Raw genomic sequence first — 16,394 nt, forward strand, 5'->3', positions numbered from 1 at the left:
ACTGCATGGTGTTCACATATCCACCAGGCGGGGGATTTCTCTTCCACAGCATGCTCTCACTCTCCCCAGCCACCAAGTGACCAAACCACATGATTAAGGACTAAATCAAGATTTATACAGGGCATTAAACATGTACCAATGGAACAGTTAACTTGAATACAAGGCCAAAGATCAGCAACAAGTTATACAATCCAGTGCTAATATTGGATACAGGCTTCAAGGACAAATTTCTTTTCAAAGGCTTATTCCACTTTCATGAGGCTAGCATGAGGTATGTACCTTTGCCGGGGCAAATTGATACTTCAGGATCAGCTCATGCAGCAGATGCCTGGCACCTGCTCAGTCCATCTAGAAGCATTTGCAGTGGACGATGGAGGGGCCGACTCTTCGTATTCCTGCTTGCTGATCCACAACTGCTGGAAGGTGGACAGTGAGGCCAGGATGGAGCTGCAGATCCAGACTGAGCACTTGCTCTCAGGGGGAGCAATGATCTTGATCTTCATCGTGCTGGGCACTAGGGCTGTGATCTCCTTCTGCATCCTGTCGGCAATGCCTGGGTACATGGTGGTACCACCAGACAACACTGTGTTGGCGTACAGGTCCTTACAGATGTCCACGTCGCACTTCATCATGGAGTTGAAAGATGGAGGAAGGTCATTGGTTAATTAATAAATAAACTGCTTGGCCCTCATAGGTTAAAACATAGGTGGGTGGAGTAAACAGAACAGAATGCTGGGAGGAAGAGGAAGTGAGCTCAGAGGCCATGCTCCCCTCTCCAGGGCAGACGCAATGAACTCCAACCCAGGATGGACGTAGGCTAGAGTCTTCCTGGTAAGCGCACCTTGGGGTGCTACACACATTATTAGAAATGGGCTAGTCCAGGTGCGAGAGTTAGCCGAGAAGAGGCTAGATATAATGGGCCAAGCAGTGTTTAAAAGAATACAATTTGTGTGTTGTTATTTCAGGTAAAGCTAGCCGGTGGCGGGAGCTGGGTGGTGGAATGCAGCCCCGCAGCTCCTACAACAAAAGTCCTTACAGATGTCCATGTTGCACTTCATGATGGAGTTGAAGGTAGTCATGTGGATGCCACAGGACTTAATGCCCAGGAAAGAAGGCTGGAAGAGAGCTTCTGGACACCAGCACCACTCATTGCTGATGGTGACCACCTGGCCAACAGGGAGCTTATAGCTCTTCTCCAAGGAAGAGGATGATGCAGCAGTGGCCATTTCCTGCTCAAAATCCAGGGCAACATAGCACAGCTTCTCCTTAATGTCATGCATGATTTCCTGCTCAGCCATGGTGGTTAAGCTGTAGCCCCTCTCAGTCAGGATCTTCATGAGGTAGTCAGGTCCTGGCCAGCCAGGTCCAGACACAAGATGGCGTGGTGAAGGGCTAAACCCTCATAGATGGGCACTGTATGTGTGGCCCCGTCACAAGAGTCCATAACAATGCCAGTGGTGCGCCCAGATGCTTACAGGGACAGCACCTCCTGAATGACCACGTACATTGCTGGGGTGTTGAAGGTTTCAAACATTATCTGCATCATCTTCTCTCTGTTCGCTTTGGGGTTCAGGTGGGCCTCAGTTAGAATCACCGGGTGCTCCTCAGGGGCCACACGCAGCTTGTTGTAGAAGGTGTGATGCCAGATCTTCTCCATGTCTTCCCAAATGGTGATGATGCCGTGCTCGATGGGGTAATTCAGGGTCAAGGTACCTCTCTTCCAGTGATCGAAGAGGATGCTGGCTATTAAGAGATGCAAGCATTTTGAACTGGGTGGTGATAAGAAGAGAAAGGGCCAAATGATTCAGTTTTAAGCTGACCTTGTTATGAAGACAATAAAATCATGAGCTTTCACTCAAAAAAAAAAAAAAAAGATACCTCTCTTTCTCTGGGCCTCGTCTCCCACATACGACTTTTTCTGGCCCATGCCCACCATGATGCCCTGGTGTCGGGGGCGCCTGACAATGGATGGGAACATGGCCCTGGGGGCATCGTCGCCAGCAAAGCCAGCTTTGTACATGCCAGAGTCATTGTCAATGAGGAGCACGGCAATTTCTTCTTCCATTGCGATCAGCGAAGGCCAAAGAGAAAGAGCAGCAGAAAGACACACAGCACAAACCAGTGGCAGAGTGTGAGCCCATGCTCCCAACTTTTGCCTGACGATCATCTCTGCTTGCAATTTCCAGGAGAACCTATGTATGTTGTTCTTTGGTTTCACCTTATTGCTTAGCTTTCCTAGGATCACAAACTAGAGGCTCAATGTCCTTTGTTTATGGCTAGAATCCACTAATGAGTGGGTACATACCGCATTTGTATTTTTGGGTCTGGGTTATCTCACTTGGGACAGTGTTTTCTATTTCCATCCATTTGCATGCAAAATTCAAGATGTCATTTTTATTATCACTGATTAGTGTACTAATGTGTTGATGTGACACTTTCTTTATCCATTCTTTCACTGAAGGGCAACTAGTGTGTTTCCAGGTTCTGGCTATTACAAATAATGCTGCTATGAACATAGTTGAACAAATGCTTTTATAGTATGATTGGGCATTTCTTGGGTGTATTCCCAAGAGTGTAATTGCTGGATCCTAAGGTAGTTTGACTCCAAATTTAATGAGAAACTGTCACACTGATTTCCAAAGAGGTGACACAGGTTTACATTCCCACCAACAATGGATGAGTGTCAGCATAGGTTATCATTTATGGTTTTGATTTTAGCCATTCCGACAGGTGTAAGATGGTATCTCAAATTAGTTTTTATTTGCATTTCCCTGATAGCAAAGGAAGTTGAACATGCCCTTATGTATCTTTTTCCATTTGAATTTCTTCTGTTGAGAATTCTCTGTTCAGTTCAGTACGCCACTTGTGAATTGGGTTATTTAGAATTGTAATATCTAGTTTCTTGAGTTCTTTATATATTTTGGAGATCAGACCTTTATCTGATGGGGGGATGGTGAAGATCTTCTACCATTCAGTAGGTTTCCTTTTTGTCTTAATGACAGTGTCCTTTGCTTCACCGAAGCTTCTCGGTTTCAGGAGGTCCCATTTATTTATTGTTGCTCTTATTGTCTGTGCTACTGGGATTATACATAGGAAGTCGTCTCCAGTGCCCATGTATTGCAAGTTATGTCCCAGTTTCTCTTCTATCAGGTTCAGTGTGGTCAGATTTATATTGAGATCTTTAATCCATTTGGACTTGACGTTTCTGCATGGTGATAGATATGGATCTATTTTTATCCTTCTACAGGTTGACATCCAGTTGTGCCAGCAACATTTGTTAAAGATGATTTCTTTCTTCCATTGTATAATTTTAGCTTCTTTGTCAAAATCACGTGTTCAATGGTGTGTTTATTAATACCCGGTCTTCAATTAGATTCCATTGGTCAGCGTCTCTTTTTCTTATGCCAATACCAAACTGTTTTCATTACTGAAGCTCTGTAATAGCTTGAAGGCAGGGATGGTAATGCCTCTGGAAGTTCCTTTATTATATAAGATTGTTTTGGCTATCCTAGGTTTTTTGTTTTTTCATATAAAGTTGATTATCATTTAAAGATCCTGCCATTTTTTGGTATTCTCTTCAATTTCCTTCTTCAAACACTAAAAGTTCTTGTCAAATAGATCTTTCACTTTCTTCGTTATTGTTACCACAAGATACTTTATACTGTTTGTGACTATTATGAAAGAAGTTTCTCTGATTTCCCTCTCTGCTTCTTTATCCTTTGTGTATAGAAGGTCTATTGATTCTTTTTATTTATTTATTTATTTATTTATTTATTTATTTATTTATTTATTTATTGGTTTTTCGAGACAGGGTTTCTCTGTGGCTTTGGAGTCTGTCCTGGAACTAGCTCTGTAGACCTTGTATTGTTCCTGATTTTAGTGGAATGATTTTGAGTTTCTCTCCTTTTAATTTGATGTTAGCTCTCAGATTGCTGTATATTGCTTTTATTATATTTAGATATGATACTTGTATCCCTAATCTCTCCAAGACCTTTATCATAAAGGGGTGTTGAATTTTGTCAAATGCTTTTTCAGCATGGAATGATATGATGATATGGTTTTTTTCTTTCAGTTTATTTATATGATGGATTACATCAATAGATTTGCATATTTTGAAGCAGCCCTGCATCTCTGGGATGAAGCCTATTTGATCATGATGTATGATTTTTTTGATTTGTTCTTGGATTCAGTTTGCCAGTATTTTATTTAGAATTTTTGTGTCAATGTTCATGAGTGAGATTGGTCTGTAATTCTCTTTCTTGGTTGAGTCTTTGTGTGGTTTTGGTATCGGGGTGACTGTAGCTACATAAAAAGAGTTTGGCAATGACTCTTCTGTTTCTATTTTGTAGAACACATAGGTCTTCTTGGAAGTTTTGGTAGGATTCTGCATTCAAACCATCTGGTCCTAGGCTTTTTTTGGGGGGGGGGAGAGGTTTTTGATGACAGCTTATATTTCCTTGTGACTTATACGTCTATTTAAATTGTTCACCTGGTCTTGATTTAAGTTTAGTATATGGTACTTATCTAAAAAATGTCAATTTCTCTTACATTTTCCAATTTTGTGGCATACAGCCTTTTGTAATAAGACCTAATGATTCTCTGTATTTCCTCAGTGTCCGTTGTTATGTCCCCCTTTTCAATTCTGATTTTGTTAATTTGAGTGTTCTCTCTCCACCTTTTGATTAGTGTGTATAAGGGTTTGTCAATCTTGCTCATTTTCTCAAACAACCAGCTCTTTGTTTCATTGATTCTTTGGATTGTTTTCTGTGTTTCTAGTTTGTTGATATCAGCCCTAAGTTTGATTATTTCCGGTCTTTTACTCCTCCTGTGTGAGTCTGCTTTTTTTCTAGAGCTTTTAGGTGTGCTATTAAGTTTCTAATGTGAGCTTTCTCCATTTTCTTTATGTGGGCACTTAGTGCTGTGAACTTTCCTCTTAGCAATGCTTTCACAGTGTTCCACAGGTTATAGCATGTTGTGTCTTTATTTTCATTGAATTCAAGGAATTCAATTTAATTTAATTTCATTCTTTATTTCTTCCTTGACTAAAAGGTGGTTCAGTAGTTGACTATTCAGTTTCCATGAGTTTGTAGGCTTTCTGGGGATGGAATTGTCATTAAATTCTAACTTTCCTCCATGGTAATCCAATAAGACACAGGTGGTTACTCCAATGTTTTTGTATCTGTGAATGTTTGCTTTATTACCGAGTATGTGATCAATTTTCGAGAAGGTTCCATGAGATGCGGAGAAGGTATATTCTTTTCTGTTTGGGTGGAATGTTCTATAGATGTCTGTTAAGTCTAATGTCTTCATTACATCTGTTAGTTCTCTTATATCTCTGTTAAGTTTCTGTCTGTTTGACCTGTACATTGGTGAGAGAGGAGTGTTGAAATCTCCTGCTATTACAGTGTGGGTTTTGATGTGTGATTTGAGTTCTAGTAATGTTTCTTTTACATATGTGGGTGCTGTTATATTAGGGGCACAGATATTAAGGATTGAGACTTCATCCTGGTGTATTGCTCCTGTTATGAGTATAAAGGGTCCTTCTCCATTTCTTTTGATTGATTTTAGTTTTTTTAATTTATTTATTTATTCAGGATTTCTGCCTCCTCCCCACAACCACTTCCCATTTCCCTCCCCCTCCCCCGATCAAGTCCCCCTCCCTCATCTGCTCAAAGAGCAATCAGGGTTCCCTGACCTGTGGGAAGCCCAAGGACCGCCCACCTCTATCTAGGTCTAGATCTAGCCTGATCTGACAGAGGCAGTCAGATCTCTGTGAGTGCAAGGCCAACTTGGTCTATAAGAGCTAGTTCCAGGACAAGCTCCAAAACTACAGAGAAACCCTTTTTCAAAAAACAAGGAAACAAAGAGTCCTAAAACCTAGTACAACAATATACAATGAGAAGAATAAAAACAAAAAAAAAACATGAAAGACAAAACAAACCAGCAAAGTGTTAGAATATAGTGAGGGCATGGGTACTAGAGGGCAGCCCACTACTGCCACTTCCTAGACCAGGACACTTTCCAAGCGCATTCTAAACACTTATCCTTATGTGTATAGATGAGCATAGTACATCTCACCCTTCATCGAAGGGGCTTCGCTTTGCAACAGAGGGAGGCTATTACAGGAATGCACACTTGGGAAAACAGGGAGAATGATTGTGGGGGCACATCCCCAACAAATACATCAACAACACAACCCCTATGCCAAAGGCTTAGGGAATATTCTGAAACATGGGGAAGAAAGATTGTAAGGTCCAGAGGACCAGGACATCTGCGAAGAAAAAGTGTCTTCTATATGTGCCAGGGAAGCTGAACCCATAAAAATCTTAACACTGTGGTCACCTAAACAAGACCTACACAATGACAACATCAGTTGACATGCCAGCATGGATGGTGGAAATCTCACCAGGCCCTATACCTAAAACGAAATCACATGAGCACACACATGCCAACACTTGCATGTGTGTACATTGCACTTCTGGCTGATGAAAGAGGGGGAGTTGATTGGGGGAGGGGGTGGGATATGGGAGGCGGTGGTGGGGAAGAGACAGAAATAAATAAATTAAATAAATTAAATAAAAAACAATGGCAAAAATGTTGCAGCAGTGAATAATATATCTTCCTTGATAGGATGCATTTTAAATTGTCTCTCTCTGTAATTGTCACTCAGTAGAGTCCAGTAAAGGGGGACGTGAAATTTACAATAGCACAGCAAGTATATGGAACCAGATTAGGGGTATGCATTGCCCCAGTGAAATGTGAGTGTGTGTGTGTGTGTGTGTGTATGTGTGTGTGTTTGTTCTACATATATCAAACATGAATAACTTCTAATGGTTTAATTTTGATTGTATATAACTTCATAAAATTTTGGGATTCTTTATTTGTTTCATTGACTTAATAGAGACTGAACTCAGAGCCCTCTGATGTCATGTGAACACTACAAAATTGATTTGTCTCTAGATCAAGCTTTTTATTTTCTTGCACTTCCAATATTCTAAACTTATAGCGTATAGCATATGCTGCCATGTTTGTTCAGTCTCCCACAGTTACTGAAGGAAAAGGGGGCAGTATTTTTATTTGGCTAGTAAAACATTTGCATATTGGATATATATAGCAGGTGTTGTTCCCACAGTTCATATTCTATATCCTATATTTAATATATAGGTCACAGAAGGACCCCTGAGATCCTTTCTTCTTTTTCTTTTTCTCTTACTTTTTCTTTTCTGAAGACAGGGTAACTCTCTGTAACAGCCTTGGCTATCCTAAAACTCACTTTGTAGACCAAGTTGGCCTCGAAATCAGAGATCCTCTTGCCTCTGCCTCCTGAGTGCTGAGATTAAAGACATATGCCATCACCACCCAGATCAGGCCTCCAGAGTTTTACAAGTGGTTTTGATGGATGTTTAAATGAAACTAAGGAAAATCTATAATTGTCATGTCACCCAGGGTTTGTAGTTTAGGGTCTTTGTCCTAGTGAATGCCTCTGTCCCCCAGAGACTGTGCTTTGGGATCTTTGCCCTAAAGAAAACTTCTCTCCACACAAAGCTTTGCATTCCCTGCTTATAGAAGCTTTACTTGTAGTAGCTAGCCAAAATATGGAAACCAAAATCCCCAACAAGTGAGTGGAAAAAAGAATTGAAAGCACACGCATATCATGGTATGGTACACAGCAATGAAAAGTAGTAGCAACTGAGAGGTGTGTGTGTGTGTGTGTGTGTGTGTGTGTGTGTGTGTGTGTGGTGCTGGAGAATAAAATCTAGGTGCCCACACATGTTGGGCAAGCAGCGTGCTCATAAGCGATATTCCCACAAAATGGAATCTTGATATATGCAATCAAGTGTATAGAATTAAGAGTATGGTGGTGAGTGGAAAAGGCCAGCCCCGACCATTTTTTTATGACATTGCTGAAATGAAATGATAATGGAACTAGCAAACAATGCAATGGCTGTCCCAGTTGAAGCACGCTGCTGGGTGTCATCATAAAAAACCAGCATGAGTGTTGCGGGAGGTCCTCCCACTCCTCCAGCCTATAGCCGCTGAGATACCAGCCCATTGGGGCGTGGTCTCTCTCCCTTTAAAAAAGCAGCCACTTCCCTCTCCTTGCTCTCTTCACTTCCTGCTCCACTGGTGACTAGACTCCCTTCCTGGTTGCATAGAGGGCTGTTGTCTGGGACAGAGATCTGTAAGTTTTTTCCCCTTTAAATAAATACCACCCTATTAATCATAATTCCAAACTGGTGTGGCATTGTTTGTGACTTACGCCTTCACATGAGTAAAATTTTTCTGACAGAAGAGATGAAACCTGAGTGCAGTGATCACTGCATGAATTTACATGCATGATACAGTGACAGAGAGGTATAAACACCCTGTGTATCAGTGCCAGTGCCCTGCTTCCAGTCTATAACATGTATTCAAGTTGTGTAGCATGTATGGTAAACAACTGGGGGACTAATTACATAAAGAATATGTTCTGATTATTTTTAGATAAACAAGAATTATATTTCATCATATTGATAAAATGGATTTGAAACAAAAATTTCATACACACACGCATGCACGAACGCAAACCTCAGTCAGTCCTGGTGATTCTTCTGGGTTCCAAACGATAAAATGGAATGGACACAGTTTTGAAAACAGAAAGACATACACTCTACATCAATGTTCTACCTTTATTGGCAACAACATAAGGAAGGAGGAGTCAAAACCTGTTCAAGTTTTGGAAACAGCATCATTGGGAGTATAGAACTACTGCTGTGTGGTGGCCCTTGCCAAAGAGTATCTCTTCCCAGAATGCCCCAGGGAGGATGTCAAAACTACTAAGAAAAAGGCAGCTATATTTGTGGGATAGACTTGAAACTTGTCATCTGAAAGTATTATTGTCACCAGGCTGGATGCTGATACTCCTACTGACCATGCAACCAAAACCATATCACCCTAGGGATTGGTGATGTTGAAACGCACGATAGTGTAGGTTCTGATCTTCTTCACATGAGGATGACAATGCCAAAGTTATTCTGTCCATTTGGGGAGAACCTTTTGAAACCCCTTTTTGTTTTTCCGCTGAAAATTCAATTTGTTTTCACTTGTCTGCATTGCTTCTGGCAGAACAGGGGGCTGGGTGGAACGAGGGTTGAGTGTCAGGTTATGGAAGTCTTGTATCAGTTTTTCTGAGAAGGGTGAATGAGAGGTTGCTTCTGTCCTGGTCCCCACAGAGACTCCGGACGTAGTCCCCATACAAGCTTGGCAGTAGCGGCATTCACATTTGAACATCTCCTCTTCAGCAACTCTAGGGGAAGATGATTTTCTTTTCTTTTCAGCTTGCTGAGGCAAGGGAGACCCAATACGTTTCTTTTTCTCGATTTTAACTAGTTTTGTTTTCTTCAGGGGTGATCTCGAATTCTCTGACTGCTGCTCTTTGTCCATTCTTTCAGAGAAAAAAAAAGCACATATTAGAAACACAGAGGGCCTGTTTAAAACAGCTCTTTCTGTACACAGTCCTGGAGCACCTACCAGCACTCACAGATCACATCTCAAAAGAGGCCTTGATGGTTTGTTTCAGCAATAGAAACCTTAGGTTCTAACTACTTTGTGCAGTCATTTTTCTTTTGTTTTGTTTATGGGTACCAACCTACCAACAAGCAAACAGTGTGCTCTTTGACTTTGCAACATTGGTTTCAGCCCAGTTTTCCTTGTACTTGTTTATGTGTGCCACAAAAAACCGCAGGGCAGAATTCCTTCACATGGAGCCCACAGATCACTATTTCTTAATGTAAGATGCTGATGCCTCTGGAAGCAATGCTTCACACTTAGCCTCTTCTTTAACATTTCCTATAAGCTCTCAGTCCCTCCACATAAATGTGATTCGAAAGAGTCCTGTCTCAGAGGACATCTTTGAGGTTCCAGGGACTACAAACACACTGGCTCCTAACACTAGCACTTAAGGCCTTAAGAACAGTGATACATTTGCAGTCCCACTTCCTTGGGCAGGAGAACAGAACCGATCAAAGAGACCTCCCCTCATCCAACTCCAAAGGACCCCTCTCTCCATCAGCCATGGCCACATCAACCAGAGAGGATCAATGTGCGAGATTCCTGGGCACAATATGTGCTCTACATAACCTGCAGCTCAGGCCATACTTGGTTATCTCGCATCCCTTGCTGAGACAAGAGAAAACCAGAGAAAAGCAAAATGAACCCTAGGAGAAAACCACTGGACACAGATTGAGGTTGGCCGGCAAGTTCCATGTCTTACAGTTTTTTAGTAGCACAAGTCAGATCTTAAAGAGCACAGAATGCTGTGGACGGCCCAGCACAGAGACACAGGCCATGTTCCAATTCTGGGAAGCCTATACATGCACCTAATAGCTGTAATTACTGGGGACAGAACAGGCAGAAGGGGAGTTGATATAGTGGAGTGAATTCAATGATTGCAGGGGCTATCAGGGTTTATATAACTATAATTCTTAGCCATGGGTGCATTTATGAGTACATGTTTGGGATACAGGCATGAAACGGTTGATGCCCGGAAATAGAGCAGAGAGAATTTTAACAGATGATTTGGCTCCTGGCATGCTCTCTGACCTCTCTGAACTCATTTACCACCTGTATTAAAGGTAGTAGAGCCTATCATTCCCTGGTATAGTGCCTATGAGTGATCACATAGGGCTTGAGCACTAATGGAGCTTATTAGGAATGACAGCAGCTTCCCTTTGAAACCAGGGAAATAACTAGACTAGTATATGAAGATTTGTGATCAAAGATGTTTGTGCTACCCCATCAAAATGCAAATACACAAACACACATAGACACATGCACACAAAGACACACACTCACACACTCATAAAGGAAAAAGGAATGGAAAGGCCAAGTGCAGCGCTTGGTTGAAGGAGCTAGGAAGGCTTCTACCAGGATATGTAAATCAGTCTGACAATCACGGAGATAGTTATGGAGGTGTCTCAAAACATTTACTATAGGACTTCCACATAGTCTAGCCCTAACTTAACTCATGGACTTAAAGCAAAGGAACCAAAAGCACCTTACTACAGAGATGCATGACTATCCATACTACTAAAAGAACCCAAATCATGGATTCAGCCTAGGTGCCAGTTCATGGAAAAATTGATAAGGGAAATGTGGTGCCAGTACTAAAGGTGGTTTCACGTGGCTGCAAAGACAGGCTGCAGTAGTTGAGGAAAGACGATGGATCTTACGGAAAATAAGCCAGGTTGGGAAAGACAAATACCCCTCATGAAAACCACAAGGGTCAAAAATAAGCTAAAAGCCAACACATAGTGTATTAAAGTTACATGAAGCAGCATTGTGGCTGTAGGAAGGAATTGGGAAAGGGAGGAGAGGAGGGATAACAGGGAGTAGTTATGGGGATAAATAGAACCAAATTATCTTATGTGCATATATGTAACACAATGAAAGCCTCCCTTTTAATGATTAATATACACTAATAAAAACTGGAAAAGACAAAGATGCTTTTGATGGGTGGCTGGGCACTGTGTCCTTCTCGGATTATCAAATGTAGCAGGTGATGTTTGACTCCTGAATACCAAGGATCAGAACAACAAGCTTTATTGCCTTAGACTCCCAGTACCTAACACATACTTTTTTGTGGGTACATGAAAGATATTTCCCACACACCCGCTGCTCCCCCAATTGAGCAAAGCATTAGGTCTCCATTCACAGAGGGACCAGCTCTTCCAGATCCCACCTAAAGTCTTCCCTATATCCAACAGCATTTGCCATCTAGTTGTAACTGCTTCTGTAGTTAGCTGCCGTCCTACCATGTCAATGTCTCCCACTGCCTAGCACAGTATGTGAATGCCCTGCCCCAGATTCTGAATCTCTCCTACCTCTCCTGTATTCATTCCTCCTGATCTTGCTAATCCTCCTGCCACCTTTACACCTGACCGCTCTCTTCTTTCAACTATCTGCTGAGGTAGAATATTCACAGTGAGGCTAGCCCTGAGCACTTCACTTAACAGTGTGTGCTGGGCCAGAGCTGGGCATGGTGGTGCAAAGCCTTTAATCTCAGCACTTTGGAGGCAGAGGCTGGTGAACTCTGAGTTCCAGCCTAGCCTGATCTACTGAGTAAAATCCAGGACAGTCAAGGCTATATAGACAGAATACCCTGTTTCCAAGACAAAAGAAAATGAGAGCACAACAACAACAAAAGTTTCTGCCCTGGCATGACAGTCCAAATAGTGCAGCACTGACACACATACCTTAGCTGTAACCAACAGTTCCCAGTTTGGACTTCGAGCCTGCTCAGGAGGGAGAAATCCTGTCTGGTACTAGAATGCACAGCCTGCTGGAGTCATGAATCTTGGAGGAGATTCTACAACTGCTCTTTTACTAAAACAGCATAATTCCTGACTACTTTCAAAGTGCTTTTCCTCATACCCATAGATAAGTGTAGTCTTTCACCCTCACTAAGGAAATGTAACTTTGTGACAGACAAAGATCAATGCAAAAACCTACTGATCAAAATGCAGAGTTCTGGCATCATTCCTTGTGAGCTCCATGAAGACCAATACTTGATGAACATAAGACATGAGATGACAGTGCCCTGGGACCCCGGATCCTCCACTCACAAAAATCTCTACATGGGAGAAAAGCCAGGGACCCCCCTCCCCAGATACCTTCAGCATTCCTAGCAACAGGAGGGAGCTGGTCCACTAAACAGCAATCTACCCAACCCCCAATGTGTTGTTCCATGTGAGCTCCATGGAAACCAATACTTGGTGAACATAAGAGACATAAGACATAAGGAGGAGATGGGAGTGTGCCAATATAAGGACTTCTCCAACATCCTAAATGCAACATGACACCACCAGAACCCAGCAGACACACAAAAAGAAGACTTGATCATCCTAACCCAAAAGATATAGAAGAAAATGACTTTAAATGATACTTGATGAAAATGATGGAGAACTTTAAAGAGGAAGTAAAAAAAAAACTTCTTAAAACAATAGAGGAGAAGACAAACAAAAAGCTGGAAGAAATGAATAAATTTTATAAAGAAACCCAAGAAAACCACAAAAAAGCAATCAAACAGGTAACGGAAACAGCTCAAGATTTGAAGATTGAGATAGTGGTAATAAAGAAAACACAAACCAAGGGAACTCTGGAAAAGGAAAATCTGGGTAAAAAAAAACAGGAACTACAGAGACAGTTATAACCAACAGAATACAAGAGATAGAAGAAAGAATCTCAGGTGCTAATGATTCTATTGAGGAGATAGGCTCATTGGTCAAAGAAGACACTAAATCCAAAAATGTCTTAACACAAAACATCCAGGAAATCTGAGACACCATGAAAAGACCAAACCTGAGAATAATAGGGATAGAAGAAGCAGAAGAAAAAGCATTCGACAAAATTCAACACCCCTTTATGATAAAGGTCTTGGAGAGAATAGGGATACAAAGGTCCTACCTAAATATAATAAAAGCTATTTACAGCAAGCCAACAGCTAACATTAAATTAAACGGAGAAAAACTCAAAGCCATCCCACTAAAATCAGGAACACGACAAGGATGTCCACTCTCTCCATACCTCTTCAACATAGTGCTTGAAGTTCTAGAAATAGCAATAAGACAACATAAGGAGATCAAGGGGATTCGTATTGGAAAGGAAGAAGTTAAGCTTTCGTTATTTGCAGATGATATGATAGTGTACATAAGCGACCCCAAAAATTCTACTAAAGAACTCCTACAGCTGATAAACACCTTTAGTAATGTGGCAGGATACAAGATCAACTCCAAAAAATCAGTTGCCTTCCTATACACTAAGGAAAAGGAAGCAGAGAGGGAAATCAGAGAAGCATCACCTTTCACGATAGCCACAAATAGCATAAAATATCTTGGGGTTACTCTGACCAAGGAAGTGAAAGATCTACTTGACAAGAACTATAAGTCTTTGAAGAAAGAAACTGAAGAAGACACCAGAAAATGGAAAGACCTCCCTTGCTCTTGGATTGGGAAGATCAACATAGTAAAAATGGCAATTCTACCAAAAGCAATCTATAGATTCAATGCAATACCCATCAAAATCCCATCAAAATTCTTCACAGATCTGGAGAAGACAATAATCAACTTTATATGGAAAAACAAAAAACCCAGGATAGCCAAAACAATCTTATACAATAAAGGATTGTCTGGAGGCATTACCATCCCTGACTTCAAACTCTATTACAGAGCTACAGTATTGAAAACAGCTTAGTATTGGCATAAAAACAGAGAAGTCGACCAATGGAATCGAATAGAAGACCCTGACATTAACCCACAAACCTATGAACACCTGATTTTCGATAAAGGAGCTAAAAGTATACAATGGAAAAAAGAGAGCATCTTCAACAAATTGTGCTGGCAAAACTGGATGTCAATCTGTAGAAGAATGAAAGTAGATCCATATCTATCACCATGCACAAAACTCAAGTCCAAATGGATTAAAGACCTCAATATCAGTCTGAACACACTGAACCTGATAGAAGAGAAAGTGGGAAGTACTCTACAGCACATGGGCACAGGAGACCACTTCCTACGTATAACCCCAGCAGCACAGACACTAAGGGCATCATTGAATAAATGGGACCTCCTGAGGCTGAGAAGCTTCTGTAAAGCAAAGGACACTGTCACTAAGACAAAAAGGTAACCCACTGACTGAGAGAAGATCTTCACCAACCCCGCAACTGACAAAGGTTTGATCTCCAAAATATATAAAGAACTCAAGAAACTAGACCGCAAAAGGCTAATCAACCCAATTATAAAATGGGGCACTGAGCTGAACAGAGAATTCTCAACAGAAGAACTTCAAATGGCCAAAAGACACTTAAGGTCATGCTCAACTTCCTTAGCGATCAGCGAAATGCAAATCAAGACAACTATAAGATACCACCTTACACCTGTCAGAATGGCTAAAATAAAAAGCACCAATGATAGCCTTTGCTGGAGAGGTTGTGGAGAAAGGGGTACACTCACCCATTGCTGGTGGGAATGCAAACTTGTGCAACCACTCTGGAAAGCAGTGTTTCGGTTTCTCAGGAAATTCGGGATCAACCTACCCCTGGATCCAGCAATACCACTCTTGGGAATATACCCAAGAGAGGCCCTATCATACAACAAAAGTATATGCTCAACTATGTTCATGGCAGCATTGTTTGTAATAGCCAGAACCTGGAAACAACCTAGATGCCCTTCAACGGAAGAATGGATGAAGAAAGTATGGAATATATACATATTAGAGTATTACTCAGCGTAAAAAACAAGGACTTCTTGAATTTTGCATACAAATGGATGGAAATAGAAAACACTATCCTGAGTGAGGTAAGCCAGACCCAAAAAGAGGAACATGGGATGTACTCACTCATATTTGGTTTCTAGCCTTAAATAAAGTACATTGAGCTTATAATTCATGTTCCTAGAGAAGCCAAATAAGAAGGTGAATCCAAAGAAAAACACATAGGCATCCTCATGAATATTAACCTTCATCAGGCCATGAAAGGAGACAGAGACAGAGACCCACATGGGAGCACCGGACAGAAATCTCAAGGTCCAAATCAGGAGCAGAAGGAGAGGGAGCACGAGCAAGGAACTCAGTTCCACGAGGGGTGCACCCACACACTAAGACAATGGGGATGTTCTATCGGGAACTCACCAAGGCCAGCTGGCCTAGGTCTGAAAAAGCATGGGATAAATCTGGACTAGCTGAACATAGCGGACAATGAGGAATGGTGAGAATTCAAGAACAATTGCAGTGGGTTTTTGATCCTACTGCACGTACTGGCTTTGTGGGAGCCTAGGCAGTTTGGATGCTCACCTTACGAGACCTGGATAGACGTGGGCAGTCCTTGGGCTTCCCTCAGGTCAGGGAACCCTGATTGCTCTTTGAGCAGATGAGGGAGGGGGACTTGATCGGGGGAGGGGGAGGGAAATGGGAAGCGGTTGCGGGGACAAGGCAGAAATCCTTAATAAATAAATAAATTTAAATATAAAAAAATAAATAAAAAATAGAAATAAAAAAAGAAAGAAGCAGAAGAATTCTAGCTCAAAGACACAGAAAATATAATCAACAAAATTCTAGAAGAAAACATTCCCAACCTAAAAAATGATATACCTATGAAGGTACAAGAAGCTTACAGAACACCAAATAGACTGGATCAAAAAAAAAAAAAAATCCCCTCGCTTATAATAATCAAAAGACAAAACATACAGAACCTGTTGGAAGGAAAGTGGGTCTTTTGTTTGTGCCAGCTGCATGGCGAGCTTACACCCAAAATAACAACACAGAAACAGTATTCATTAAATTACTGCTTGGGTTGATTAGCCTTTTACGGTCTAGTTTCTTGAGTTCTTTATGTATTTTGGAGATCAGACCTTTGTCAGTTG

At 41.4% G+C, this 16,394-nt stretch overlaps 1 protein-coding gene and 1 pseudogene across 1 annotated transcript; both read right to left on the reverse strand.

Moving 5' to 3' along the window:
• Positions 1 to 348: 348 nt before the first annotated feature.
• Positions 349 to 4,653, reverse strand: LOC121444299 (annotated as a pseudogene).
• Positions 4,654 to 9,009: 4,356 nt separating this feature from the next.
• Positions 9,010 to 9,423, reverse strand: LOC121444314 (protein FAM156A/FAM156B-like). The gene has a single exon (XM_041646132.1). It carries the CDS (start codon positions 9,421 to 9,423, stop codon positions 9,010 to 9,012), a length of 414 nt encoding a protein of 137 aa, XP_041502066.1.
• Positions 9,424 to 16,394: the final 6,971 nt, after the last annotated feature.

The sequence above is a fragment of the Microtus oregoni genome, unplaced genomic scaffold (assembly GCF_018167655.1).
Source record: "Microtus oregoni isolate MIOR12 unplaced genomic scaffold, Mior012 000121F_000, whole genome shotgun sequence".
Classification (NCBI taxonomy): Eukaryota; Metazoa; Chordata; class Mammalia; order Rodentia; family Cricetidae; genus Microtus; species Microtus oregoni.